We start from the raw sequence: 27,876 nt of genomic DNA on the forward strand, positions 1-27,876 counted from the left end.
GTGATAATTATTTGGAGGTTGGTCATACTATTCAGAGTTGCTTAGTTTGACTCCAAAAAGAACCAAGTTTTGTAGTTTTATTTATTGAAGGTATGTAAACAGGGTTGCCTATTAGTTGGCAAAAGTTTCTTATTTGGTTAATTTCTACAACTTATTTACGTTTCTTCCAAACATATTGTTGGAGACTCATTTGTATGATTCTTCATTTTAGTGGAACAAGTTTTCTTTCAAAAAAAATATTTTTATATATTTGTTTATCGTGTTCGGTTCATTTTCTGAAAGCATTCGGCATATTTAAACTTCAGTAAAAATGTAAGAATATTTATAATATCAAACTAAGAGAGAATTAATTATTTCATTAAAAAAAGGAGAGAATTGATTATCCTAATATGAGTACAATGTTTTAACATAATAATAAAATCATAATGCCTTAACAAAAAATACACTTTCATTTAAGGTATATTGGCCATAATATGTGTGATGCATGTCTGTATTTAATAGTTTATTTTTAATATATATTAAAAATTAAAAATTGATTATAATATGTTGTTGTATTTCAGTAGGATCTTAGTGAAATATTGAAACTTAACGATTCTTATTAATTTTATTTAAGTGATCCTACGGTTATAGTGTATTATACTAGACTACAACCGACATAATTTTTCATGTTTGATTTAACATATTATAAATTTATTATGTCATGTATTATAACCAATCTAATCTTTTTTTGGTCTTTTATTAAAAGAAGTGTAATAATTATTTTTATTTATTTATGAAGATCTTCGGTATCTTTTATCGTAACTCAATCTCAAGATTATTTTTTTGACGAAAAGCGAAGAATTTTATAAAATACTAAAACTCAACCAGGACAACTCCCGAACTATCAATTACAACCTGATTGTGAAACAAAAAATGAGCTAAACATATATTCGTTTTGTTTTTGGATCGCTTAACACATGGAGTGCTATTTAAATTCTTTAATCTAAAAAGTATTACAATCATATTTCGAGTAATCCAACCTACATCAGTTGTGAACATAGTAGCATCACAATTGATCTTCACATAAGTATCATTTGTAACCCAATGTTTAAAACTATTAGTTACATAAACAGGTATTGAAGTAACAACTGCCCCAAAATATGAATAATTTTTTTTGTCGTAAAAGGTGAGAGCTGTTGTTGTATTCACTACCGTGCCATATTTGATGAGAGCATTACGAATCACCCAAAATACAATATAAGTCCTTAGAAAAATTACCGAAACCCATGATAGAGCACACAAAAATATCAAAACACAAAACATCAACATTCAAAAAAGATAAGCACGACTAACAATCTTGATAACAATAAGATACCCAACAATGGGCGAAAAGAATCTGATCTTGATTTCATTGAAAAACAACTAGTAAACAGGAGAGAGGATGGAAGAGCGAAGAGGTTTAATCAATTAAGCGGATGAAGGTTGAAAAATGGAAAAGTGACGGCTAGACCCCAACTTTGAAATTGGACTCTCAAACTGCGAACTTCAAACATATATATTTACAAAGCAACCTCAAATACGAGAAAATCTTTATAGAATATATATTTTATTAAATGATATGGCATGATGATATGTCAATATAAACAATTTTGATTGGTGATACTGATGTGTATATATAGCTACAGAAGATAGTCTTAATTAAATTATCAAAAATTATACCGATATCAAGGATCTCTAATATTTATCATAAATAATATGTATTTAAGTTTATTCTTATATTAATAATTACGATAATAAGAATATTATCTCGTTAAAAAATAACATCACAAAATATCCCTATATTATACAAAATCACAAAAACATTACTTTTACATACACAATCTCTAAATAAAACAATCCCTAGTCCCAACCAAAAGAGGCACGTAACAACATCCAACCAGACTGCATCTTCAGACCGATCTCAGTGTCACACTTGTTTCTGTTCGATCATCGTACACATATATGCACCATCACATATACATAGAAAAAAACATGATGTCGATCATGGGACACAGATTTTGGGTCTGCACGTTAATGATATTCGTTGCCATAATACAAAAGGGTGATGCGATATGGATGAGTCTGCCTTCTGCGTCCAGTACCAAGTGCGTTACAGAAGAAATCCATAATAACGTCGTCGTTTTGGGGGATTATGTTGTCATTTCGGATGATAATGTTCATCCCACTCCTACCATCTCTGCTAAGGTATTTTTGTCACAACCCCTTGATGTTATTTTTTTTTTTTAATATTGATTTTAGTGGTATTTTGAAAATTTTAATTGGGTGTTTTTTATTTGAAAAAAGATGGAATCTGTAATTTGGGTTTTTATTTTTATTACTATGTGTAACAGATTTGTGGTGGTTGCTGTGAGGAATGCGTGTTTAACTAGTTGTTTGGTGCACTTTCTGTGTCATGTGTGTTTTTCTGTTAATTTGATTTTTGATAGATGATTTTGTTGTGTTAATTGGCTGATTGTTTTTTTTATAACCAGTTTTGTGATATTGTTTTGTAATTGAAGGGTGATTTTCGGTGTGTTGATTGATTACACTGATATGAGATGTGTGAGTTGCTTTGCTAGCCTTCTATGATGGGAAAACTAATTTTTATATACACATCCATGTCCATGGACTTGAGAGTCGTAACATTGCAATGAATGATTTTTTTGGACCCTTTCGAGAGACTCTGCGGCTTGTGTGGCTAGATGCCACAAGAGTAACTTTGGTAGCTAATGTTGAGAGCACAAGATAAATAGCCTCATTTTGCTGTATTGAGATATAGATTGAAAGAGTGAATAACATGACTCTGTTAGGAGGTCTGATTAAGAATGACTCTGTTTATTCATTAGTCTTACTCTTTCCTTGCCCGTAAAATTTTATACCCGTGTTTGTGGATTATTTTGTTATTCATTACTTTAAAATATGAGGCACATAAACAAAACTGTTTCCACTTCATGTATCGAGATCCTTTGGAGTAATCACGTTTTACTAGTATATCAAATTGTACTGGCATTGTTTATTCTAATTGAATATTCTGGTGCTGGCAAGTTTGGTGATGTAGCCTGTGCATTTGTCGAAATAAAGTGGACCAAAGTAAATTAAGTTACATTATCTCTTCCTATTTCCATAATTATACTTAAATTGGTAGTAGGGAATCTATCTACATGTGCTATATGCTGCCCGGTATCATTTTTTACTTATGTAATTATATCTTTAAAGTTGTGGTTGTGTGGGTGGATGTTTTCATAACTTTATTACACATGATTCCTCTCTTTATTGGTCCCTTCGACCACCACCACAGTAAAGTTCGAATGTACTTCACTTCACTATATAAATTTTTGCCAAATTAAAAAAATTGCCAAGTTAATGTTATTTGTTTTGCTTACGGCTTATGTAACTTTTCTTGTGACTTGTGAGTCATTGTTGTTGCAACACTTTGAAATAGATGAATATGATATATTATCACTCTCTGCAGATGGTCCATTTTTCTGTTTGCCGTCCCTTTTCTGCATTTGTTAAATCTTACTTTTGTTTATCTCAACTTCAGCAGTTCAGCTAACATTTTACACAACCTAAATACCTGTAGACTGTAGTGATGAAGAGTATAAGGACTAAGATGTAAAAACTTTAGAGAGTGGAAAAAAACATCATCAGTACCTAACAGACATATCAAAGTGCATATACAAAGACAGTGTTATACTATATTGAGTTATTTATTTTGGTTAGTTCATACTTGACGTCCTGGGTTCATCGAGTATTCTGCACCATTCTTATATAGCTCAGTGCTTGAGAGGTATGAATAGATATGTATAATGTTGATCGGAAACGGATTGGATATAGTTAATATATCTCCGAGTACTACAAATATCTTCGTTTTATGCTAAATTGCAAGTGATATATTCTCAAATGTACTGCTATGGTTGCAGGCTTGCATATACTTCAGCTTTTTAAACAAGTTAACTTGGAAATATAATACATTGATGCAAGAACTACATTACTGATGTGATACATTAGTGTTGAAATGTTTAAGTTCCTCACTTTTGTATATTCTATAGCAGTAATATGTCACATAGGCAAGCGTGTTAAAGATTAACATATCAATGGAATGTACTTTTCGTGAGCTTCAGCAGATATATTACGTGATTATGTAGTGGTAGCTTGAAGAATGTTGGGATTCTGTTTTAGAATTATTCTTTCATGTGTTAAAAGTTTAATTTTTTGTACAATCGTATAATACACAAGATGATGCTGAAGATGAAAAATGATATTGTGGGTTTATGAAAAAATTCTTGTAGAACAACCCTGCATTAGGTTTTATTATTCGTGCTTTCTTTCAAGTAAAATAATTACCTTGTATATTTTTTTATAGGTGACATCGCCTTATGGGAACACTCTTCACAGCAATGAGAATGCGACGCACGGTCAATTTGCATTTACTACAAATGAAGCTGGTCTGTACCTCGCATGTTTTTGGGTCGATCACCATGGAACTGGAGCTGTGAGTATGAACTTAGACTGGAAAACAGGAATTGCAGCAAAGGATTGGGAATCGGTTGCCAGAAAAGAGAAAATTGAGGTGAGAGCTAGTGGCATTTTGTATTTTCTTTGATGTAGCTAACCTAGTGTATATTGGTTGAGCTAAAGTGCTTTTCACAAAATTCTAAGTGTCCATTTCCACCATTGGTTGTTTATATTGTAGGGTGTCGAACTTGAATTGAGAAAGCTTGAAGGAGCGGTGGAGGCTATTCATGAAAATTTACTCTATCTCAAAAACAGGTACATCTTATTCTGGTTAAAAAAGAACTCTTACATTTGTGCCTTGCCTTTTTTATATATGAAAACTGTCTTGTAATGTCGTGCAGGGAGGCTGAAATGAGGATAGTCAATGAAGCCACAAATTCTAGAGTTGCGTTGTACAGTATGTTATCACTGGCCGTCTGCGTTGGGGTTTCAGTTTTGCAGATAATGCACCTGAAGCGATTTTTCCAAAAGAAGAAGCTAATCTAGGTTCAGTTTATTACAAGTTTAATAGATGATCAAATCTTAGAATCATTTTTATTTACCAAGGGCAAAAAAACCTAGAAACCAGAACTGAGAAACTTCCTTTTATTATATGCAGTCGGAAAAATTTGATCATTTTGGCCTGCTTTATCTGTTTGGGACAAGGAGAAAATTTTGAAACTTACAATCTTTGATAGAGAAGTCTGTTATTAAATTTGCGCATTATATATGTTCTGCTTATCCTTTTTCAATCCTCAGTGTGCTCACCCACTAAATGTATATAAGCTTAGACCCTGAGATGATGAAAAGATGATTTTACCATAGACATTAGCCCTGTTAGCTAACCTTATTTCTGAACAAAGTACGTAAATATGAATATGCTTTTGCCACCAAGTGAAAGGATGGAATTCTTGATCATTTCAAACAATCTTTTCAATGCTTCTCTAATATGAATACTTACCTCTTTGTGCCTTCTCTAATACTACAAAATTTTTAGATGGTCGATGTTGGAGATAAACATGGCATATCAGATTCAGAGTGAAGTATGATGAATGAATGTATCAAGTTTGAATGTGAAACATAGAGAATTTTCCAGTTTGATAAGATTTTCTTGAATTCTGTTGATGGTAAGTTCGCTATAAGAAAAAGAATGTCCGAAGTTTGTTGGGGTTACTACACTTCCCTTTCAGTTTTCGTTTCTTTCATTTGTAACAACTGAAAAGCTTTGGCAGAACCTAAGAAATTAATTTAACTTGGCATAAAAAGTGAAATTTACATAACAAACACTAAAAAAATATTAAGCAAAAGAAGCATATACAATATATGTCATACTGATTTTGGGTATTCCTTGACGCAAGTTTACAATCAGTTACAAGTAATTCCTATTGGATTGGCGAAATTTTTCCTGGAGTTGCGACAAGAAAATCACTGGTGATCAGTTAAGAAACATGCAGATTTCACCTTCCGGGTTTGTACAGTTTATGACGCGCGCGTGTCTGTGGGAGATGAGAGTACTCTACACAGACATTTATCTATGAAGGCCTCCTCTTAGGCTTGATAAGGGAAAAAATCGGTGCCTTGTCGACAAAAGCTCGTCTCTTATCATTGGTAAGCATTTTGTACTCCCATGCCGGACCAAGAAGCCATGATGCTCCAACTCCACCTATGAAGCCTCCGAACTAGAAGTATCATGTTTAAATTAATTAAATTTGGGTTAGAAAGGTAAGGCACAATGAAAGAATATTACGACTATATAGAACTAATCTAAGATGTCAGCTTATTAGAAAATGCTTAAACTCCTTTCCATCAGGCAACACCTTGAAATATACATTCATTAAAACGTAAAGGCTACTTTTCGCCACTAAACTATATATGAACCACTTGCACCTTAAAAGTTGCATAACTCACTCAAGCACGAATACTTTCCACAAATTCATATAATTCTAAAATTTAAGCTCATTAAAATTCTGGTTTACTTGTTGCATATTTACAAAAGCTTAGCAGTCATTAAGCATCCAACACATAACCTTATATAAGAGTATAAAACATAGCCCTAAAATACAAGTAAAGAACACAGATCCTGACTTGACAGCTACATATGGATCTTGAGAAAATCAGAAATAATGACATGTACTAACAGCTTCTGTTTAATACTTAATGACATTTAGTTTGAGGTTAGTCAATATAGATGGAAAATGCATATTTTAAAATCAAATATAGTTCACTGATATGCTTTATATGTAGTTCAGTGATAAGCTTCGTGGTCGACTTGTGGTTCAATGAGTTGACAAAAACTTTTACTTTTAGGTTATAGATGCAATAATATTTGGTTACTGACCAAAACTCCCATCTACCATTTAGTGACTTGAATTATACAAACAAGGACTTGATTGTTTATGAGGTTCCTGGTCCCCAGCATATGATTGCTGGGGAGCCAGTAACCAACCCACAGCACCTGCACCGTTGGATCACTTCACGGACGGTCCCGATTTAAAATTTTCCCGCATGTAGAGTGCTTATAAACCACTGTAGCCGCTGTACCTCTAGCGTACAGCGGTTAAACATGTAATTTTTTTTATTATTATGAGGTTATTATGTGCTTGCTGCTGCTGCTTCTGTTGTTATTATGGCGTGTCCTATAGCAGATATAATAAGCATGCTAAAAAGAAAACTATTTCTCAAAGTTATCGCTGGCTGTATATATGGCATACTCCTTAGCTACGTTCTTACATCTGACCTTTTCGACGGAATACTCTTTCGTAAGCTTTCTAATAAACAGTAGTCTGGCCGTCTGGGACTCTGGGTCATCTATTTAAGGGGAAGTGATGCACTAGCTCTCGTTCTCTCCCTTTCTTTTGCTTTTATGTGTTTCTCTTCCCTTCGTGAGGTGACATTCTTGTTTACCTTAGAAGCATCCACTGGGCATTATTTACAGTCCACTTTGAACAAAAGAATAACCCTTCATCGTAACTCACATAATCTTTAGGTTTGCTAAAATTAGTAGTTGGCTACTTTTTATAACTTCTAGGCATTTTGTTTGCAATTTGAGCTATGGCCAAAAACCAATTTTCATTGATTTTCCTTCTGGAGGGAGTTCTTTAGAGAATGAATGCAAATATAAGTAACATTTCATATTGTGCAGTTGAAAACAATAAATGATTATCAAGGTCTTGGGGTATAAAAGAGCATTAAATATTGAACTATGATCGTATCTTTCAGCTAATGATAATTGCTTTATATCCCCTCATCTAATAAGTTCTATTGCACGGTAATTGGGTCTCCTACATTGATTTATCTTCTTGTAACATTCATATTTCCAGTGGGGATCTGGAGCTGGCTGGAAAATGTTCCAGGAGGTGATATTATAAGACCAAAACCATCCTGCCTCTTTAATAATCTCATAATATTTTTTTTATATCGTTCTATGCTTACAGCGCTTTTTAAGCGTTGTACGTGTAAAAAAATTTATACATACAGCGGTTGTAAGCGCTGTACACTGGACGTAGCGGTTAAAAAGCGTTGTACGCTGGACGTACAACGGTTTTTAAGCGCTGTACGTGCGAGAAATTTTTTAAATCTGGGCCATCCGTGAAGTGATCCAACGGTGCAGGTGCTGTGTGTTAGTTACTGGCACCCCAGCAATCATATGCTGGGGACCAGGACCCTTAACTTTCAGTAGCAAATGCAACAAAATACATGGCATGACCTATATCTAAAAAAGAGACAAATTAGGTTAAGTCTACTGATATATATGATTGAAATAAAACCAATCAGGAAAGGAAAAGGGATTCTGTTCCCATACTTACATGTCCCCAATTGTCGATTCCCTTTGACATGAGCCCAATAACCTGCACAACAGTTGTTCAGACATTTATATCTCAGAGTATATATGAGAATTGCAGAAAGTATTAGGAGGAATCATAGTAGAGGAGTGAAAAATATAGGCAGAGAACTGAAAAGTGTATACATTATTATGTCTACTGAACGTTACAAGGGAGGCAAGAGCCTCAGTATATAGGAAATATGAAACTTGGTGGCTACTCTTGCTACAGTAGCTAGTAAAATGATCTGTCGTCTTGATGACATGAGCTTGATTATGTCATATTATTGATACACACCCCTCACTTGAAATGCCATCTTGGGATGGAAGACCTGTATCGATATTGAAGAGTGGAACACTAGGAAATTGGGCGTAACCTAAGCGTCCAACAAAACATATCTTGGGAACAAGATGTGAGAATTTTGGGGATACTGGGACTCAACTTTGTGACCGTACTTTACATTTTAGCTCGTGTCAAAGTCAAATGAAGGTGCTGCTGTCAGCATTACGGCCAATCAGTTCAACTGAAAATCCGTTGAAGATACTGAGATTCGACTTTGTGATCACTAGATTTCAATGAATTAACAAGGAGGTGCTGCTGTCAGCACTGGATAAATTGATGCAAGATATAGCACTGAACTGTGTGGATATACATACATGATACCACTACTTCTGCTGCTTTGTCATTTATGGCAGTGAACAGTGTGCATATATCTGTATATATACTACTAATTCTGCTGCTTTGCAGTCGTGGCGGGAACTGTGTGTATATCTGTTATATACTACTCCCTCTGTTTTGAAATATAGGTCGCTTGACTTTTTTGCACACACTTCTAAGTCTTTTGACCGCTTAGTTATGATTATTATTTTTAAAATTTTCTTTTTTTCAAAAAAGAAAATTTTAAAAAAATAATGATTTTATCTATGCGGTCAAGGCACTTAGAAGTGTGTGCCAAAAAGTCAAACGACCTATATTTTAAAACAGAGGGAGTACTAGTTCTGCTGCTTTAGATGCGTTTTGATGAAGGAGGTTGTAACTCGCCTAGACAAGTACCGTCCCATGATAACTTCAGTGGATCTTAGCCCTCTGAGCTATTTAATTTGCAGCAACACGATAGATTGGTGGAATTTCATAATATCAACAAACCCTCTATTTTCATTCTACCCAATTAAATCTATAACCAGGAAGACTTGATATGCTTATACCAAAGATCCCAACAGAATTCTCCCTTGAGAAAGTAACTATTCAACATTTTTCGAGGGGATCCACATATATATATTCACTTCATATTTCATAATAACTCCCGCCAAATTTTTAACGAGGAAGCTGACTTCCTTTTGAATCTTTTTCATCGTTAGAACAGCCTAGCCCATTTAACACAGGCTGTCCAACTCCCCCTTCTGTGACCACAGACCAGATCGGGGCTAAATTTCTGAATCCAGCCAAGCAATAAAGCTCACTGGTTTTTCTTCTTTACGGTTTTCACCCATCTATGATAGAGTTGTATAGCAAAAAAAACGGCTTTCTAGCGGTCTTGGTTTCACCTTCACTACAAATAATTAGTAATTGAAATCTTAATCTCCCGACATAAGACATAGTAAACTGTATACGTGTATATATGCACTATGCAGACATATAGCATACTACTTCAGCTGTTACTGGGACAAGAATTCGAAACACGCTGAGATTTTCACATAAGAGAGACAACCAACTTTGTCTCAGGTGGATTTTTTGAGAACTGAAAAAAAGGTGTAACGCTGATATGTATTGGTTTACAACTTTGATTTGTTTTGGGGCTGAAATACAAAGAACCTAACGGGGCACTTGGGCAGCTTGAGTTTTTTGGGAAAACTCAAAGCTTTAACAGAAATATTCTCCTCTTCTCTACTCCTAGTATGATACCATCTCAGATTATATGAGAAATACAGTAAGTAATAGAAGGGATCATAGTAGAGAGGAGAGTCAGATATAGGCAGAGAACTGAAAAGTGTATATATTATTATGTCTAGTGCATATTAAGGAGAGGCAAGAGCCTCAATCTATAGGTAATATGAAACTTGGTGGCAGTTCTTCCTACAGTAGCTAGTACAATGATAATGTCGTATACTCATGACATAATTATGTCATATTATTGATGATATTGACAGTATATCAGTCCAAATTGATATTAATATACGATAAAAGATGAAATATTCATTTCCATGGAAGTTGAGAGGACTGATGGATATACCGCATTTAACATAATGATCCTTGCAACGTGCTGCAAACCTTCACCACTTTCATTACTTAGGTACCTATGCCGGAATATAAACATAGCATAAGATCCCACCTGATTAAAGGGATCACAAGTAGAACACATACAATTAGAAAGAGGAAATGCCTTCAATTAGCATCCAGAGTAGAGGGGCGGGGGGATTTAAACTCTATATATTTATATGTCTCCCTTTCTTCCTGAGCATATTTTATAGGTCTACCAGTATGTCAGATACAAATCCGAAGCATTCCATTCCATATTCTTCATCAGACTTGGAGTGATGCAACTGAGATGCTCTTAAATGAATCCCACTATGACATATTATGATAAATACGATTCCCGTCCATGCATAATATTTAAAAGAGTTAAATGTATTTTGCACCCCTTTGGTTTTAGAAAAATGCACTTTGCACTCAATATTTTTAAGATAAACACTTTACATCCCTTAATTTCAAAACCCGTCACACTTTGAACCCTTTAGACATTTTTCCGTCATATTTTGACCGTTACCGTTAGGCAACCGACGGTATTTAAGGTATTTCATTTTGAAAAAAAAATATTTACATTTTGCATCCCTTAGGTTTTGACTAAATGAATTATGGACACGGTAGTTTTGCTTATATAATCATTAATCATTTTCTCTAATAATATTAATGATGTATTGTTTTTACAATTTGACTAGCATCTTAATTGCATTCAAAAAAATTATATAATTTAATGTGAGTAACAAGTACAAAAACCGATTGTTTATATGAACTTAGTGTCAATTAATTAATGTCACATAAAATTAATTAGTGTCACATAAAATTAATTAATATCACATAAAATTAATTAGTGCGCATATGTCAAAAAAAATTATAAAATTATATCATCTTTATTATTATATGTTAATAAAGTTGATGATGGTAGTAACATATCTTATCTTTATATAAATTTTTATGACAAAACTGTATTAATTAATTGTATGTGACATTAATTAATTGACACTACTCGATGCGTATAAACAATCAATTCTTGTATTTGTTACTCACGTTAAATTGTAATATAATTTTGGATGCGATTAATATATTAGTCAAATTGTAAAAGCTCCTCATCAATATTAATACGGGAAATGGCTAATGATTATATAAGCAAAACTATTGGTTCATAATGCATTTAACTGAAATCTAAGGGATGCAAAATGTAAATAAATCTTTTTTTAATGAGAAATATCAAATATACCCTAGATTGACTAATGGTAACGGTCAAAGTATGACGAAAAAAGTGTTTAGAGTGTCCAAAGTGTGGCAGGTTTTGAAGTTAAGTGATACAAAGTGCTTATTGTAAAACTATTGGGTGTAAAGTGCATTTAGTTAAAACCAAAGGGTGAAAAATGCATTTAACTCTATTTAAAAGCATGATAAATCACAGAAAGTTAAACTGTAGGGGTAAAGACAACTCACTAATCCAAATATTGCTCCAGATGCACCAACTGCTGGTGCTTTACAGAACCAATAACTCATTGTTGAAGCTAGTCCATAGTAACAACTTCATCAGGTAATACAAAACATACAATGTACGTAGGCGAAACAAAACATAATTTAAGTATTGATAGTTACCTGCAACTGCAGAGATGAAATAAATTGCCATATATCTTCCAGGACCACTATATTTCTCCACAGTAGGACCAATAGAGTTCAATGAATAACAGTTGATCTACAAAAATCAAAACCCATGTTAACATTCACACTTCAAAATAGTTTCCGTAATTAATTTATGCGCGTAAACACCAGACCAGGAGATGTCCAATATTTGCATGCAAAAATGAAGATGACACAAGTCTCCATAGTTGTCCTCTGTCTATTAGACTATTAATCTGCAAGTGTATGTAATATAGATACAGTTAGGAATTTGTGAATCAAGCAATAAAAGGGTATAAATATATGTTTACAGTTTGATATGATGATGTCTATGCAAGCAAGACCTTTGCACCCCAGAGCATTAGCTTCCCTTGTGTTGCCATCTGTGCAAGGTAAACCCTGCATGCATAAACTAGTTACCTAGGTGGAGTAGCAACTGCAATATGTAACAAAAACTATTTGAAAATTTAGAATGTGTAATAATGGGGTAACATGAATGCCAACATAATTGAGATAATGGCACCAAAATAAGAGGATAACTTGGGAATGGCCGAGGAAAAGGGAAATTCGAACTATATTAACGATGCAAGAAAAAACTTAATACTCACACGACATTAACTGCAATGAGCACAGTGGTTAGTCCTCTTCTACTAAATGCGTCTTTTCTGGATGAATTCATTTGTGAATTTCTACCACGTAAATAGTTGTTTTTACTCCCCTCTCCACCAAAAAATAGTAAGGTAGATGACCATTTGGCTGCCCAAGCATCGTATGACCGTTGAAGAAATATATACCCATCGAAGTGGTGGATTCTTCTATGCAAAACTTCCTTCAACACAGGCACACAAAGCAAGACAATATATCATGTTTAAGAAAAGGAATAGAAATCCCCAAAATATAAAGACAAATGAAAGTTACATTTTGCATTCCAAGCCTGGTATTTTATATCACTTGATTAGTAAATGAACAAAATGTGACAGCTAAATTGCAGTTGTTTAAAATTAGTAAAACTAGCTTTCCTTCTTTGAGATAGACACATCTATAAAAGATGTGCACTTTTGCCTATATTAATTGTGCATAGTAAACGCTTTACTTGTTCTTCATCTTACATTATTCATACAAGCATATAACCCATGTGTTCCGCTTTTATTTTTTTAAATAAATACTGTGTTTTTTCTATTGAATGTATAAAAAGTATTGGTAATACTGATTAAAAACAGTCATTTAGTTGTCACTTTATAATCTTTAGTCATTAAATTTGAAAATATTTAATACGTTCATTACATTGACAAGCCTAGGACCTAATAGGGGTATGCCTATGGGAATGTTTTCTACTACTATTTATTTTCAGCGCATGATTCAAGTAAATAAAAATATAAAGGACTGAGCAATTTCCACCAACTGTAAAAGGCTTCATAAATATTTTTAATTTCATATAGTCTACAGATTTCTGCTAATCATGCAACCTCTATATCTATCCTTCTCTTATCAATTTAATTTTCTCTACCGAAGGTTAACTGAATATTACTTGTTGAACGGTATTGGATATACACAAGTCATCACATGTAACATGTCCCAGGATTCATGTGGCCAATGCTAACTAGTTCGCAAACACTTAGTTGAGTTCATGATATAATGACCCATTTTTCCACAATATTAGTGTAATGCAATCTTTTAAACCTACTTCCAGGTACAACATGGTTATCATGGAGCCGATTCGAGCCTTAGTTCCTGGTTCCTTGGAATCTACGAGTCAACAAGTCGCCCGACTAGTTGTAAAGAGTCAACAAGTCATGCAGAAACATAAATTTAGAGTAACAATAATATGTAATATAGGTTAACGGTCAACAATTTTATAGTTCAAATCAATAGAAGATAATAAGTTCACACACCAACAGTCAAGCATCTCTAAGCAAATAACAACATTCAGATTATTACCAACACCTGCTCCTACAAATCGTTGTAAACCATTCCACATTGACACAACATTCAAGACATCACAAATCTGTAACATATCTCATCTCGTCTATTAACAGATTAAAATAACAGCTCGAACACAAAAATGTTACCAGAAATTGAACAAAACAACTCCGAACTTTTGAATTGTTGAACATCGTGGATTGATGCTTTGTTATTGATCATTACTTTACATTTATTTTACATTAGACATGCTCTGCTACGTTTGAAAGTTAAAGTTATAAATCTAATAAGTAATATATTTTTGTCAAAATCTACGATCTTAATTTTCGCTAAAATAGTAAGCGATTAACAGCAGCTCGTGCTTCAAAATTAGATCCTTCACTTCTTAACATATTGCGCCTTTTAACAAAACAACACTGATCCGAGTCTTTTATAAAGCTTAACACTAAACAAAATTCAATAGTAACCTTAAGTTGAGATAATTTTAGAAATTTATCAAAATTATTAGTTTATCGAAGTTAAAATTAAACAGGAATAAATTAATTATATCAGACGCTTCTAAATTGAACGGATTTTACTAATTCATCGAAGTTTTGATAATCGTATTTCATCGGAGCGAGTAGTTTGAAGCATAATTACCTCAATAGATGAGTTGAGAACCAGGCCTAGATGAGTAGCGTCGGCGGTGAATCGCCGCCGGAGAACATCGCCGAGGCGGAGACCGGCGGAGGTGGTGATGAGGTGGAGAGGAGTGGGACCCACTCTATTGAATCTCAACGGCGATGATGATGTGGGGTCGTTTGGAATTGAGGCAAAACCCGCCATTCTCATTTATCTCATTGCCATTATTTTATTAGTTTGTTATATAGTACGAAGAGATCATCTTTAAAATTTTAAATTATATTTACAGTTTTCTTTTTGACAGAAAATTATATTTATAGTTAATAAAATGAAAATTTTGATTATTTTCATTTCCGTTAGTAATAGTTGAAATCTCTTTATTTATATAAATTTTTACGCTCTCCTTCCCACCCAATTTTTACATCGGAGGTGGGCACGGACGTTAACTAATATGTATAAAATAGATTTCAAATATATAATTTAATTTACAATTAGAAATTAATTCAATTAAATTTTACATAAAATAACATGAGGGTATTATATGTTTAAAATCATTGGTACAAATGATCAGAAGTAGAAGTCAAAAAATATAATAATACCATCAAAAAAAGCCGATTTCACATAGGTTTACCGTAAAAATTAAATAAATATATGCCTACTTATTCAGCTTAGTCACATTTTTAATTTTCTTTGTTAACAATTATTAATCAATGTCAATCTAATTTATATAAAAGTCAAATGTTAATTACATTAAATTATTTGGAGAAAATTAATTTTTAGTAATTATTAATATTAAAATTCAATCAGATTTTCTTCAACAAAAATAAATAAATAAATTCAGTCAGACTAAAACGAGAGTACTGTACTAAATCAAAATTCTGGCCTGAATTTCTGAGTTCTGCCAGGTAAATTTGACAAGTAGAGAGATATGATGATGAAATTTGTGATATCAAATTCTCGATTCCTACCACATTCTGCAGATTCATCTCATACTTGTTGTCTTGCATCCTTCTTTGTTATCGCAGTTTCTCACTTCTCCGCTAAACCTAACCCTAATATCCCCTTTAAACCCAAACCCCAATTCTCTTATTCCTCTAATCCAGCTCATGCTCGTCTTCAACATTTACTCCTTGAGAAGTCCAAGGTTGGTTTCGATAAACTCGATGATGCTCTCCAAGTGTTTGATAAAATGCTCCTTATCAAACCTCTGCTTCCTGTTATCAACTTTGCTCAACTATTAGCTGCCCTTGTTAAAATGAAAGAGTACTCCGTAGCTGTCTCCCTTTTTAGAAAGATGCGTGTAGAAAGCATCCCTGTTGAGATATTTACCATTACAACTATCATCAACTGTTTTTGTCACTTGAATCGTGTCGATTTTGCCTTTTCATTACTGGCTGGAATCATCAAGCACGGTTTTGTCCCTGATGTGATTACTTATAACACTCTCATCAGGGGCCTTATTTCCCAAGATATGCTTCAAGAGGCTCAGCTTTTTTTCCAGAACCTCATCAGATTTCAACTCATTCAACCCAATGTTGTTACCTATACAACTATCATTCACGGCATCTGCAAGAGAGGGAATCCTTCTGTGGCTGTTAAGTTGTTCAAAATTATGGAGAAGAAAGGTTGCAAGCCTAATACTGTGACTTACAACACACTTATTGACTGTTTGTGTAAGCATAGATTAGTTGATCAAGCATTGGGTCTTCTCCACCAAATGACAAGGAAAGCAATATCTCCGGATGTTATAACCTACAACTCATTAATTCAAGGGTTGTGTGACTTTAATCGATGGCATGATGTCAAACAATTGCTCAAGGAGATGGATGTTAGGAACATTTCTCAAAATGTTTTTACTTACAATATATTGATTGATGCGTATTGCAAAGAAGGAATGATTGAAGATGCAGAGGATGTGATAGAGTTGATGATTCAAAGAGGCCGTTATCCTGATGTAGTCACTTACAGCTCACTCATGGATGGATACTGCTTGCGAGGAGAGGTTGATAAAGCATTAGCAGTGTTTGAAAGCATGAAGAGAAAGGGAATATTGCCGGATACTCTTAGCTATAATATCCTCATCAACGGTTATTGTAAAAAGTTTAAAGTGGACAGAGCCATAGATCTTTTTCAACAAATGCCCTCTGAAGGTTTAACCCCAACTATTGAGACTTACAGCACTATATTGCAAGGTTTTTTTCATGAGGGTAGACATGTTGAAGCACGTAAATTTTTTAAGGAAAAGATGATTAACCAAGGTGTTGAGTTGGATAAAGTGACATGCCGTATCTTGTTGCATGGTCTTTGCCAGAATAGTTATGTTGTTGAAGCACTATCCTTTTTTCAAATACTGGAATCCAGGGGGTTAGTTCCTGATATACATGTTTACAATATTCTGATTGATGGACTAAGCAAAAATGGACATCTAGAGAATGCAAGAAGGCTTTTTGACAACCTTCCTTTGAATGGTTTGCTGCCTGACGTCAAGACATACACAATGCTGATCCAAGCATATTGTCATGAAGGGTTATTTGAGGAAGCGAATGAACTATTCAGGAAAATGGAAGCAAATGATTGCTTGCCTACTGATGTAACCTACAACATACTAATCCGAGGTTGTTTACCCAATAAGAAGTACTATGAAGCAGGTGTACTCCTGGATGAAATGCGTAGTCACGGCTTTGCATCAGATGCATCTACCGCATCTGCTTTCCTGGATTTACTTGAAGTGCAAGAACAGGATCCCGCTCTCCTTGCTTTGCGCAAGAAGTACTCGCCATAAGTGTAACGAAAGGAGAGAGTGGTAGAATTCATAATCTTATCTATTTTGCCAACATTTTTCAAAGGGATTGATAACAAAATTTACATGCATTAACAATCATGATAACGGCATGTAGTATAGACAGGCTCTACTACTACGCTGTCCGATGTCATTGTTGTAAAGTTTGCAGCTCTTCTCCTATCGAGTAGTTTATTTCTTCCATGTACTGCAGTTACAATTTTTTGGGGTTTGGTATAATCTTTTTAAAATTATATATGTTTCAAATGAATGTCCTTTTTTATTTTTGCATTGACACTTTGTCTGCAGTTTGTTGATTTGTCCTAATGTCTTTAGTATGCATGAACACTTTATATAGGTTAACTGTAGTCAGAAAGACCGGAATCTTCGATCCATAGAAATGAAGAGCCTGCATTATAAAAAAAACGTGGACCAATGGTTTTGGTGGCTTTGTGAAGCCTTGCCGCTGGTCCTATATGAGATCTATGTTTACATACCATATTCATGAATCCATCTCTGGATATACGCTCTACATTTCTTATTATGTTAAAAGAATTTGGGATTAGATATGTCAATTGACTGAAGGTTGGCCAGGAGTCTGTTTCTCCAGCGTTTCATTTCTTCACTATATCCTCTTACTACTAGATTCTGACAACAGCCTTAGCTGAGGTTGTCTGATACTGATGTCTGCAAGCTTTTCAGTCCAGTGCAGAACCCCTCACCTGGCCTTATGCCAGTGACCTGTGACCTATATATTGTCTATTTTCGTTTACTTAGATTTTTTATTATGGCTTTCTTATCTCAAGTAACTTACTGTTAGAAACAGATTCGGGTGTGGTTTGTTTCATCAATATTATAGTTACATAGGGAATTCGAACTTTCCTATAACTAAGTTTCAAGGTAGTAAATTTTGTGTCTTTCTGGTTCATTGCTATACAGGAAATCAGGAATTAACCGGAGATTTGATTTTGTTTGAACGAGAATTTAGGAGGAAATATACATGCAAGTTTGTGATGGATGCAGGATACAACATTGTGTTCATTTCACGACTTTGCAGCAATCTACTGCATCTGCTTTCCTAGACTTACTTGAAGTGCAACATCTGGATCCTGCTCTCCGCAACTGCTTGCCAGAGAGTGGTATGATACATCATAATCTATTTACTTTGCCAACATGTTTGGAGGGAATTTGTAGGAATTCGCAATTATAATAATGATTTGCGGTATCAACAGGCTCAACTATTATTATGTCAGTTGTCAATGCTGTAAAACTTTCACTTCTCCTGTCGATTACTTTATTTTCTTCCATGTACTGCACTTACAAATTGTTGGGATTAATTTGATACGGAGTATAATTTTTTTAATTATAATGAAGGTCCTTTTTCGGTTTTGCATCGACTCTGTAGTATGTCGATTTGCTAATGTCTCATACTTGTGTCTGCAAGCCTCTCAGGCCATTGCAGGGCTCAGAGCGTCTTAACTAATCAGCCTAGGTCAACTCTTAACATATAAATCGTTCAATTATAGTTAGGGGTCATTTGGCAAATCTGAATTGAATGAGTAATATAGCTGAATGATGTTAATAGATGAATCATTTGAATTCTGAATGAATAATATTGTTTGATAAATAATATTTGAAATATCTGAATAATATATCAGAATATGATAATTTGTTTTAATAAAATAAATGCATACAAATCTGAATTAAATATATATCCCTTGATTTTTAATAAGATCAAAACTTAATTAAACACATATAAAAAGAATATTACATGTATTATTATTCAAAAGAATTATAAAGTTAAAATTTATATTGATTGATATTATATTTTTTTGTATTGTTTTTGAAAGATTATATTATTTTCAGTCGATTACAAACAAAATTTGTGATAAGATTAACATAAATATAAAATAATATAGTAAACAAACAAGAATGTACAATTTTTTATAAGATGTGCATGGACAAGCAGTTCTGAATCGTTCTTTCCCAATGATTGGGTAAGCTACATATGAATAATTCAGAATGTAAACTATCATGGCCAAACAATCTTAACGTAGATTAATCGCTAAGATGACTTCATTCAGTTCTGTTTAGCCGAAAACAAATGAGCCCTTAGTAGTCAATTGTATATCTAAGTCATTTAAGAAATTTTTTTGATGATATTTAAAATACTTAACACCATTTAAAAAAGTATTTTATGATAATACTAAGTGATATTTGAATGAATTGAGTATATATTCTAATACAAACTTTTATTTTCATATTCTACATTTTATATCAGGACAGGCATTATTTATTAAATATATCTTCCTTCCTATCTTTGGGATTAGTCATGATCCTAATTTTTATTGATACAGAGTTTATTTGTCTGAGTTAAAAATTGTGACTCATGACATAACGTGACTTAATCTGATAAGTCAAACATTTATTACGTGTGTCGGGATAGTTTTGACTTATAAATGACTTATGAGCTATTAAAAATATAATAATAATAAAAATAATTTATGGGTAAATTATGACTTATGGGTAAGTTTTATCAAAAATATTTTGAAAAATTTACTAATAACTTTTGTCTTTAAGTCAGTTTTTGGTTTATTTATAAGTCGATTTCTGACTTATCCCGAGATGTTGTGTTTCCTTATCTGCATTCTACAACAGTACCATTGTTCCATGCCCTACATGCAGTTGTGGCTGCACCGGACAACCTGGAATCAACTGTGTCAAGTAATTATTTTAAATCTTTCTCTTTATCTATTTTAGTTCAAGTATTAATCTTTTTTTTTTTTATGTTGCCATGTAGTTTATAGAATAGACTAGTCGTTATTGGAGATGTATGTGGCACAGTTAGTAAGTATAAAACTTGTGTCCAGTTGAGAGATGACTTCGTAGAGAGGCATATGTGTGTTGGACTTGGGAGAGAGGTTATATTACCCCAGTTAACATGTTTAGTGAAGATTATACTTTGAATAGAGCAATAGTGTATTATGATCTTTCTTCTCCAAAATATTGTCCCGTCTTTGCTCTAGTTCAACTAATTTAACGATGAAGTTTGAACTCTAGTTTTCCTGCTAACTTTTAACTTAAAACTTGAATAATAACTTTTCTAGCATTATCTTCTTTCATTTGAAATCGGCATTTGCATTTATCTTCTTTCATTTGAAATCGGCATTTGCATTTATGTACAATTACTTTTATTGATAGGCCTGGCGAATCACTACCGGTATTACAGCTTCCGACTGATGAAGAACCCCGGCCAGTCGTCAAGTGTACAAGGCACATGTGTCCTGTAACAATCCATTGGCATGTAAAAGAAAGTTATAAGGAGTACTGGCGAGTTAAGATGACGATTATGAACCAAAACTTTGCTCAGAATTATAGTCATTGGAATATGGTGGTGTTACAGCCCAACCTGAGGAGTGTCACACAGGTTTTCAGCTTCGACTATATTCCCCTAAATCAATATGGAAGCATCAGTAAGTTTATCATAAATTTGCAATTGGGCCGTGCTAAATTAATGTGCATCTCCTTATGTTAGTACGTTTCTTAAGTGCATCTACTGCTGTGCAGATGATAGTGGTGTATTTTACGGCGTCAGCTTGTACAACGACATGTTACTCCAATCCGGTCCACAGGGTAATGTGCAGTCGGAAATGTTACTACACAAAGATCCAGACATGTTTACTTTCCGACAGGGGTGGACATTTCCAAGAAAAGTTTCTTTCAATGGTGATGAATGTGTAATGCCTCAGCCAGATGACTACCCAAGCCTTCCAAATGGTGCACAACCTAGTTCCCCTGCTACACTACTCTTTATAATGCTGCTGTCATTGCTTTTTAGTGTGCTTGCACTTTGAATCAGAAGTATTAGATTTCCTGGCAAACATTTTTAGCTTTGATTCAGAATGTCTGTTGTGAATTGGTAAAGAGCATTTATAGGGAAAAAAATTCCAAAATTAGTTGTCATTTTCTTTTTACAGAACAGTTATAATATATATATATATATATATATATATATATATATATAATTAAAATTAATTTAGTGGAGATATTAGAATTATATAAGAAAATAAAAAAATTGCACGTGCCTCCCTGTTCTAAAAAAGTCAGCGATTAATCACGGATTAATTCTTGTTCCGTAACTCGCGGAACAGATTAAATCTCCGATTAATAGCTGATCAATCCGATTAATCTCCGATCAGTTCATTTAATCTCTAATTAATCCTTGTTTCCTAACTTTACTGATTGAATACGATTCTCATTTTTTACAACACGCCTGTGGTCATAATTTTTTGAAAATAGAAAAGGGAAAGGAGGGCTTAAAGTTTGAGAGTGATAAAAGTGAGTAGCAAAAGCAGAGTTACTGAAAGAACTCAAGAAAGGATTAGTCATAGTATAGAATAGAAAGATGATGAAGCAGAAGGGAGCTTCAATTACTTCCATGAGATGGAAGCAGTGGAAGGTTGGTTTCGATAAACTCGAAGATGCTCTTCAAGTGTTTGGTAAATGCTCCTTATGAAACCTCTGCCTACTGTTATCGACTTCAATCAACTGTTAGCCGCCCTCGTTAAAATGAAACACTACTCCGTAGCTGTCTCCCTATTCAGGGATATGTGTGTTCGAAGCATCCCCCTTGATATATTTACCTTCAACACTGCCATTAACTGTTTCTGTTACTTGAATCGTGTCGATTTTGCATCTTCATTATTGGCTGGAATCATCAAGCACGGTTTTGTCCCTGATGTGGTTACTTATACCACACTCATCAGGGGCCTTATTTCCCAAGATATGCCTCATGAGGCTCAGCTTTTGTTCCAGAACCTCATCAGATTTCAACTTTTTAAACCCAATGTTGTTACCTATAACACAATCATTCACGGCATCTGCAAGAGAGGAAATCCTTCTGTGGCTGTCAAGTTGTTCAAAATTATAGAGAAGAAAGGTTGCAGGCCTGATACGGTAACTTACAACACAATTATTGACTGTTTGTGTAAGCATAGATTAGTTGATCAAGCATTGGGTCTTCTCCACCAAATGACAAGGAAAGACATATCTCCAGATGTTATAACCTACAACTCATTAATTCAAGGGTTGTGTGACATTAATCGATGGCATGATGTTAAACAATTGCTCAAGGAGATGGATGTTAGGAACATTTCTCGAGATGTTTTTACTTACAATATATTGGTTGATGCATATGGCAAAGAAGGAATGATTGAAGATGTAGAGGATGTGATAGAGTTGATGATTCAAAGAGGAGAATATCCTGGTTTAGTTACTTACAATTCACTCATGGATGGATACTGCTTGCGGCGAGAGGTTGATAAATCATTAGCAGTGTTCGAAAGCATGAAGAGAAAGGGAATATTGCCTGATACTCTTAGCTATAATATCCTCATCAACGGTTATTGTAAGAAGTTTAAAGTGGACAGAGCCATAGATCTTTTTCAACAAATGCCCGATGATGGTTTAACCCCAACTACTGAGACTTACAATACTATACTGCAAGGTTTTTTTCATGTGGGTAGACATGTTGAAGCCCGGAAATTTTTTAAGGAAAAGATGATTAACCAAGGTGTTGAATTGGATAAAGTCACATGCTCTATCTTGTTGCATGGTCTTTGCCAGAATAGTTATGTTGTTGAAGCACTATCCTTTTTTCAAATACTGGAATCGAGGGGGTTAGTTCCTGATATACATGTTTACAATATTCTGATTGATGGACTAAGCAAAAATGGACATCTAGAGAATGCAAGAAGCCTTTTTGACAACCTTCCTTTGAAAGGTTTGCGGCCTAATGTCAAGACATTCACAATGATGATCCAAGCATATTCTCATGAAGGGTTATTTGAGGAAGCAAATGACCTCTTCTGGGAAATGGAAGCAAATGATTGCTTGCCGGATAATGTGACCTACAATACACTTATGCATGGTTATTTACACAGTAAGAAGTACTATGAAGCAGGTGTACTCCTGGATGAAATGCGTACTCGCGGCTTTAAAGCAGATGCATCTACCGCGTCTGCTTTACTGGATTTACTTGAAGTGCAAGAACAGGATCCCGCTCTCCTTGCTTTGCGCAAGAAGTACTTGCCGTAGGTGTAACAAAAGGAGAGTGGTAAGATACATAATCTTATCTATTTTGCCAACATTTTCCAAGGGTTTGATAACCAAATTTGCAGGCATTAACAGTCGTGATAATGGCATGTAGTATAGATAGAGGCTGTGCTACTACACTGTCAGATGTCATTGTTGTATACCTTGTTGTTCTTCTCCTATCGAGTAGTTTATTTTTTCAACGCACTGCAGTTACAAGTTGTTGGGGTTCATTATATATAAATTTTTTAAAAATTATTTATGTTTCACATGAACGTCCTTTTTTGTTTTTGCATCGACTCTTTGTCTGTAGTATGTCGAATCGTTCTAATGTCCTTGGTACATGAGTTGACAATTGACGTGAACACTTTATATAGGTTAAATGTAGTCAGATAGACTAGATCTTCAATCCAAAGAAATGAAGAGCCTGTATTATGAGGGGGGGGGGGGGGGGGACCAGTGGTTTTGGTGGCTTTTTGAAACCTTGTCGATGGGCCTATATGAGATCTATGTTTATATTCCATCTTCGTGAATGGATGTACTCTTAATATCATATTATTTTGAAAGAACTTTGGATTAGATATGGCAATTGTCTGAATGTTGGCCAGGAGTCTGTATCTTCCCTTTAACAGCGCATGTCTTTAATATCTAATTTTCTGGTTCCTATGTTCCCCAGGTTAACAGATGCAATTATCTTAGACTTGCTTCTTTGCGTTCTGATTGATACCCTGTTGTATATGTTCTTAGGAAAAATTAGTTGCTGAATCACTATTTCATCTGGAGCACTGCTACTTACTAATGGTTTTAGTTCTATTCCCGGAAAAGAATATTTGTTGTTCACAATCTCCACCGTTTTATGATTAATTCTCCAAGATCCTTGAGCCTCCAATTTGTGCAGAATTAAGTTTCAACGAAGGATCATCCTTATGCCAGTGACCTGTGAACTATATATTGTCTATCTTAGTTTACTCTACATGTATATATTTGTTTTTTTTAAATCTAACTTACAGTTTGAACAAATTCAGACCTAGTTCGGTTCGTTAATATTACACATACATAGTGAATTTGAACTTAGCTATAACTAAGTTACTGGTTGCAGGTCAAAGTTTCAAGGTAGTAAACTTTGTGTCTTCTGGTTTATTATTATACATTACTGTAGGGCAAGAATTTATGGGTATAGAGTATTTTGTACCATGCTTTTTAAGTGTTTGATAAAAGTACTGACACAAGTTTTCATTTTTTTTGGCAGATTCAATATTTTGTTGAGGTTAGTTTACTCACCTTTATAATTATATATAATTGTCGAATGTTTTGATATGACTTTTCTGTGGTTTCATATCAAATCAAGTATAGCTTATGTAATTTTATATTGGTGTGATTTTCTGTTTTATGAATTGCAGGTTCAAGACTTTAATATTTTTTACAAGACGACTTAAAGACTATTGAGATTGAGGTATACTATTATCTAAGGTATACTATTCTCCATTGTCCTTTGTTTAATCAATGAATGAAATATTTATTGTATTTATGGCGAAGATACTATTAGTTTGTCATGATTTGTAGTCCTTATTTTGATAGACTATCTTTAATGTAGTGGGTTAATATTTTTTGTTAAATGTTGGTTGGACTATCAAACACGCTTTTTATGGAAGAGATATCTACTTGTTTGGACAGTTCAACAACATATGAACTTGTTGATTCACTGCGCCATGTGGTTTTATTCTTCAAGAAACTGCTCTCATCTTTCTTTTGCAGCCAGCCCCGAAAATGACTGTGAGGGAAACCTTGGAATTTTCTGCCAGATGTCGGGGAGTTGGATGACTCTATGGTTAGTTGATATTCATTGTACTGTATTCTCAGTACTGATATATTTGCTTGGGGACTGATATGCTTAATTATATGTTAATTTGGCCGGGAAGCTACGAAGAACCGGGGAACCAAAGCAACAATAGAGAACTGTAATGAAAAGGATTACTCTACGGCAACAGTATGTGGTAGAGACCGGCCAAAACTACTATTTGATATTGTGTGTGCCCACACAGCCATGTATTGTTTTCACAGCTATTCATATAATTTATTATGCAGATGATGATCTTTCCTGGTTATTGAATTTTTAAAACTTATGGCAATCAAGTTTTTAACACGGCTTAGTTTAATAACCTGCTGATTAGTATCTGGTTACATGAAATTCACAGGAGTATTACATTCGGCACAAGAATGTCTTCCCCCTCCTAAACGTGGATGATGGATGCCAAAAGGCCTGTGGTAACTAAACATTTGATTGCAGCAGTTGAAACGAGAGTTTCACATGTTAGATGTCCAGCTGTCCGCGCTCAATATATTAGGCACTGTAAATTTGGGTTTGGATACAGCAACCAGAGTACCTGTGATTCTTTGTAAGTTGATTCTACATTATATATTCGATGTAATTTGAGTTTCACCTGTGATTCTTTGGCCTGTGTTGTAGTGAAATTAGCAGAAAGCCATTTTTTATGTTTCACTTTCCCTTTCCACCTCTACTTTCTTCCTACAATTTCTTTCCATGTTCACGGGCCGGCTACTTGATGAGAACATGTTGTTCACACCCTTGGATGAGCCTTTTCTTCTATTGTATTTAGGGTTCCCAAACACTAGATTGGACGGACTGGCTCTGCATCTGCAACACTCTGCCCAAACCAATTGAATTCAGCGGCAGTCTATCAAGTAATGGTCTTTAGTTATAACCAGGTTCAGCAATCCACCAAAACACTAACTGAAAGCCGCATAGATAAATTACATTGTAGAATGCATTGTCAAAAGATGAGCCCTTATAAATATATAAAAGGTTATAAACTGCCGAATCCACCAAGGTTTACATAGTTGAAGATAATCAAACATCCATATGTTTATTTAGATTAACTTGGAAATGAATGTGTTGGATACACCATTCCTTAGATAATTGTTATAGCTTAGTAATTGATGGCACTCAGTCGTTCATGCGTTCACATAATTTATTCTCACATTTGATCGAGATTAGAATATAGAGATTTTTGTGTGGGCCTGATGTTTTTATTTGCATTATGTAACAGAAAAAGTTTTACAATGTATCTGTACAAAATCCCGAAGATGAGGATTTTTGATTTTCTTGATTTTTGTAATTGTAGATGTTGCCTGATCTTTGATCTTATACAAAATGCTAAAGTGGAGGCTTGGAATGAATGTGTTGCAACCTGCAGACCATATAGTCACAGCTTTTAGTGATAAATTGACCTCAGGACCTTCGTTAACTTCAGTGATGGGTTTTACTTAATTGATACTCCTATCTCCAGACTTTAATTATAGGTTTTGTAATTACAAGTTTAAAATATTCAGACTTTAATTGCAGGTCTTTATACTTACCAATTTATAATACTATATGGTTTAGGATCAATTTTTGTAATATAATGGTGAAATGAGGAGGAAGATGCGTGTGAAGGCTCAAAACAAAATTCTAAAAAGAAAGAAGGTATGGCACGGCTGCATTCAAATTGTAGTTTTATTTATCCTTTTATGTGTGTTGTCAGCATTATATCTTTAATTGTCCTGTCTTTAGGTTTACGTTGACAATTTTTAGTCATTTATCTCTAGTGATTAAATATTTATTTTGAGTTACTTTATTAAGTGAAGAACTAGCACTGTAGCCCGTGCGAGGCACGGGCTTGTGCTTATATGCGTGATGATTTTCGTTGTTTCGACAATGCGGCTGTTGTGGATGCGTTCTCTGTTGAAACTAATCCATTATGAAAGTTCTCCTGATAAATTGTAATAAATCTAAAAACTCATGCAAGGTAATGAATGTGTCCAGCGGGATGGGGAGAAAAGAGCGACATCATTTGGGGAGATATACTTGATCCTCTAGGAATTAATGGGCAACCTAAGAATCATGTGATGGTTCACATGTTTAACAAATTTGACATCAGAATCTTGAAATGGTTTAAAACCTTTTATATGATCGAACTTGAGGAAACCGTAAACTTAGCTGGACTTGGTTTAAATCTTATTTGTATTAGGAGTTTGTTTTATTGCTTGCTCATTTAGTTATAGTTTGGGTTCACAAATGAAAATGCAGAGCTAAAAGCTTCGCATCCAGAATTAACGAATCTGGATCTTCAGGTGTCCGTGAATTCGGCACCAGCAGATGGGCTATTGTTTGCCACTGTTTGTCAAATAGATGAAAATGATAGGTTATGCTGTGCTTTCAAGTGAGAAAAAGTGCTTCTGGGGATATTTCTCCAA

General features: G+C 34.2%; 5 protein-coding genes across 15 annotated transcripts; 4 read left to right on the forward strand and 1 right to left on the reverse strand.

The window, feature by feature from the left end:
- Positions 1 to 1,855: 1,855 nt before the first annotated feature.
- On the forward strand, positions 1,856 to 5,230 carry LOC108201913 (transmembrane emp24 domain-containing protein p24delta3). Its single transcript, XM_017370251.2, has 4 exons — positions 1,856 to 2,223; positions 4,385 to 4,591; positions 4,715 to 4,791; positions 4,878 to 5,230. The coding sequence occupies exons 1-4, from the start codon at positions 1,981 to 1,983 to the stop codon at positions 5,020 to 5,022; spliced, it is 672 nt and encodes a 223-aa protein (XP_017225740.1). The 5' UTR covers positions 1,856 to 1,980; the 3' UTR covers positions 5,023 to 5,230.
- Positions 5,231 to 5,762: 532 nt separating this feature from the next.
- Positions 5,763 to 14,994, reverse strand: LOC108203130 (RHOMBOID-like protein 10, chloroplastic). Its single transcript, XM_017371886.2, has 9 exons — positions 14,769 to 14,994; positions 12,818 to 13,038; positions 12,554 to 12,608; positions 12,365 to 12,445; positions 12,189 to 12,285; positions 12,033 to 12,100; positions 10,567 to 10,665; positions 8,322 to 8,363; positions 5,763 to 6,194 (listed from the first exon to the last, which is right to left on the reverse strand). Exons 1-9 carry the CDS (start codon positions 14,958 to 14,960, stop codon positions 6,048 to 6,050), a joined length of 1,002 nt encoding a protein of 333 aa, XP_017227375.1. The 5' UTR covers positions 14,961 to 14,994; the 3' UTR covers positions 5,763 to 6,047.
- A 621-nt stretch (positions 14,995 to 15,615) lies between these two features.
- Positions 15,616 to 18,918, forward strand: LOC108200452 (putative pentatricopeptide repeat-containing protein At1g12700, mitochondrial). The gene is made up of 2 exons (XM_017368607.2): positions 15,616 to 17,553; positions 18,469 to 18,918. The coding sequence occupies exon 1, from the start codon at positions 15,679 to 15,681 to the stop codon at positions 17,530 to 17,532; it is 1,854 nt and encodes a 617-aa protein (XP_017224096.1). The 5' UTR covers positions 15,616 to 15,678; the 3' UTR covers positions 17,533 to 17,553; positions 18,469 to 18,918.
- Positions 18,919 to 20,869: 1,951 nt separating this feature from the next.
- On the forward strand, positions 20,870 to 21,383 carry LOC108201069 (COBRA-like protein 4). The gene is made up of 2 exons (XM_017369356.2): positions 20,870 to 21,002; positions 21,097 to 21,383. Exons 1-2 carry the CDS (start codon positions 20,870 to 20,872, stop codon positions 21,381 to 21,383), a joined length of 420 nt encoding a protein of 139 aa, XP_017224845.2.
- Positions 21,384 to 21,874: 491 nt separating this feature from the next.
- On the forward strand, positions 21,875 to 27,259 carry LOC108200960 (pentatricopeptide repeat-containing protein At1g62930, chloroplastic-like). Of its 11 annotated transcripts, none has more exons than XM_064084021.1 (6): positions 21,875 to 23,644; positions 24,872 to 24,889; positions 25,023 to 25,092; positions 25,378 to 25,450; positions 25,542 to 26,018; positions 26,766 to 27,259. In XM_064084021.1, the coding sequence occupies exon 1, from the start codon at positions 22,033 to 22,035 to the stop codon at positions 23,623 to 23,625; it is 1,593 nt and encodes a 530-aa protein (XP_063940091.1). In that variant the 5' UTR covers positions 21,875 to 22,032; the 3' UTR covers positions 23,626 to 23,644; positions 24,872 to 24,889; positions 25,023 to 25,092; positions 25,378 to 25,450; positions 25,542 to 26,018; positions 26,766 to 27,259. The 11 variants fall into 11 exon arrangements, with proteins under 11 accessions (XP_063940091.1, XP_063940094.1, XP_063940097.1 ...); XM_064084024.1 differs by lacking the exon at positions 26,766 to 27,259 and having other exon boundaries at positions 25,542 to 25,668; positions 25,818 to 26,122; XM_064084027.1 differs by lacking the exon at positions 26,766 to 27,259 and having other exon boundaries at positions 25,542 to 25,648; positions 25,818 to 26,122.
- Positions 27,260 to 27,876: the final 617 nt, after the last annotated feature.

This window comes from Daucus carota, chromosome 9 (genome assembly GCF_001625215.2).
Source record: "Daucus carota subsp. sativus chromosome 9, DH1 v3.0, whole genome shotgun sequence".
In the NCBI taxonomy this organism is placed as follows: domain Eukaryota; kingdom Viridiplantae; phylum Streptophyta; class Magnoliopsida; order Apiales; family Apiaceae; genus Daucus; species Daucus carota.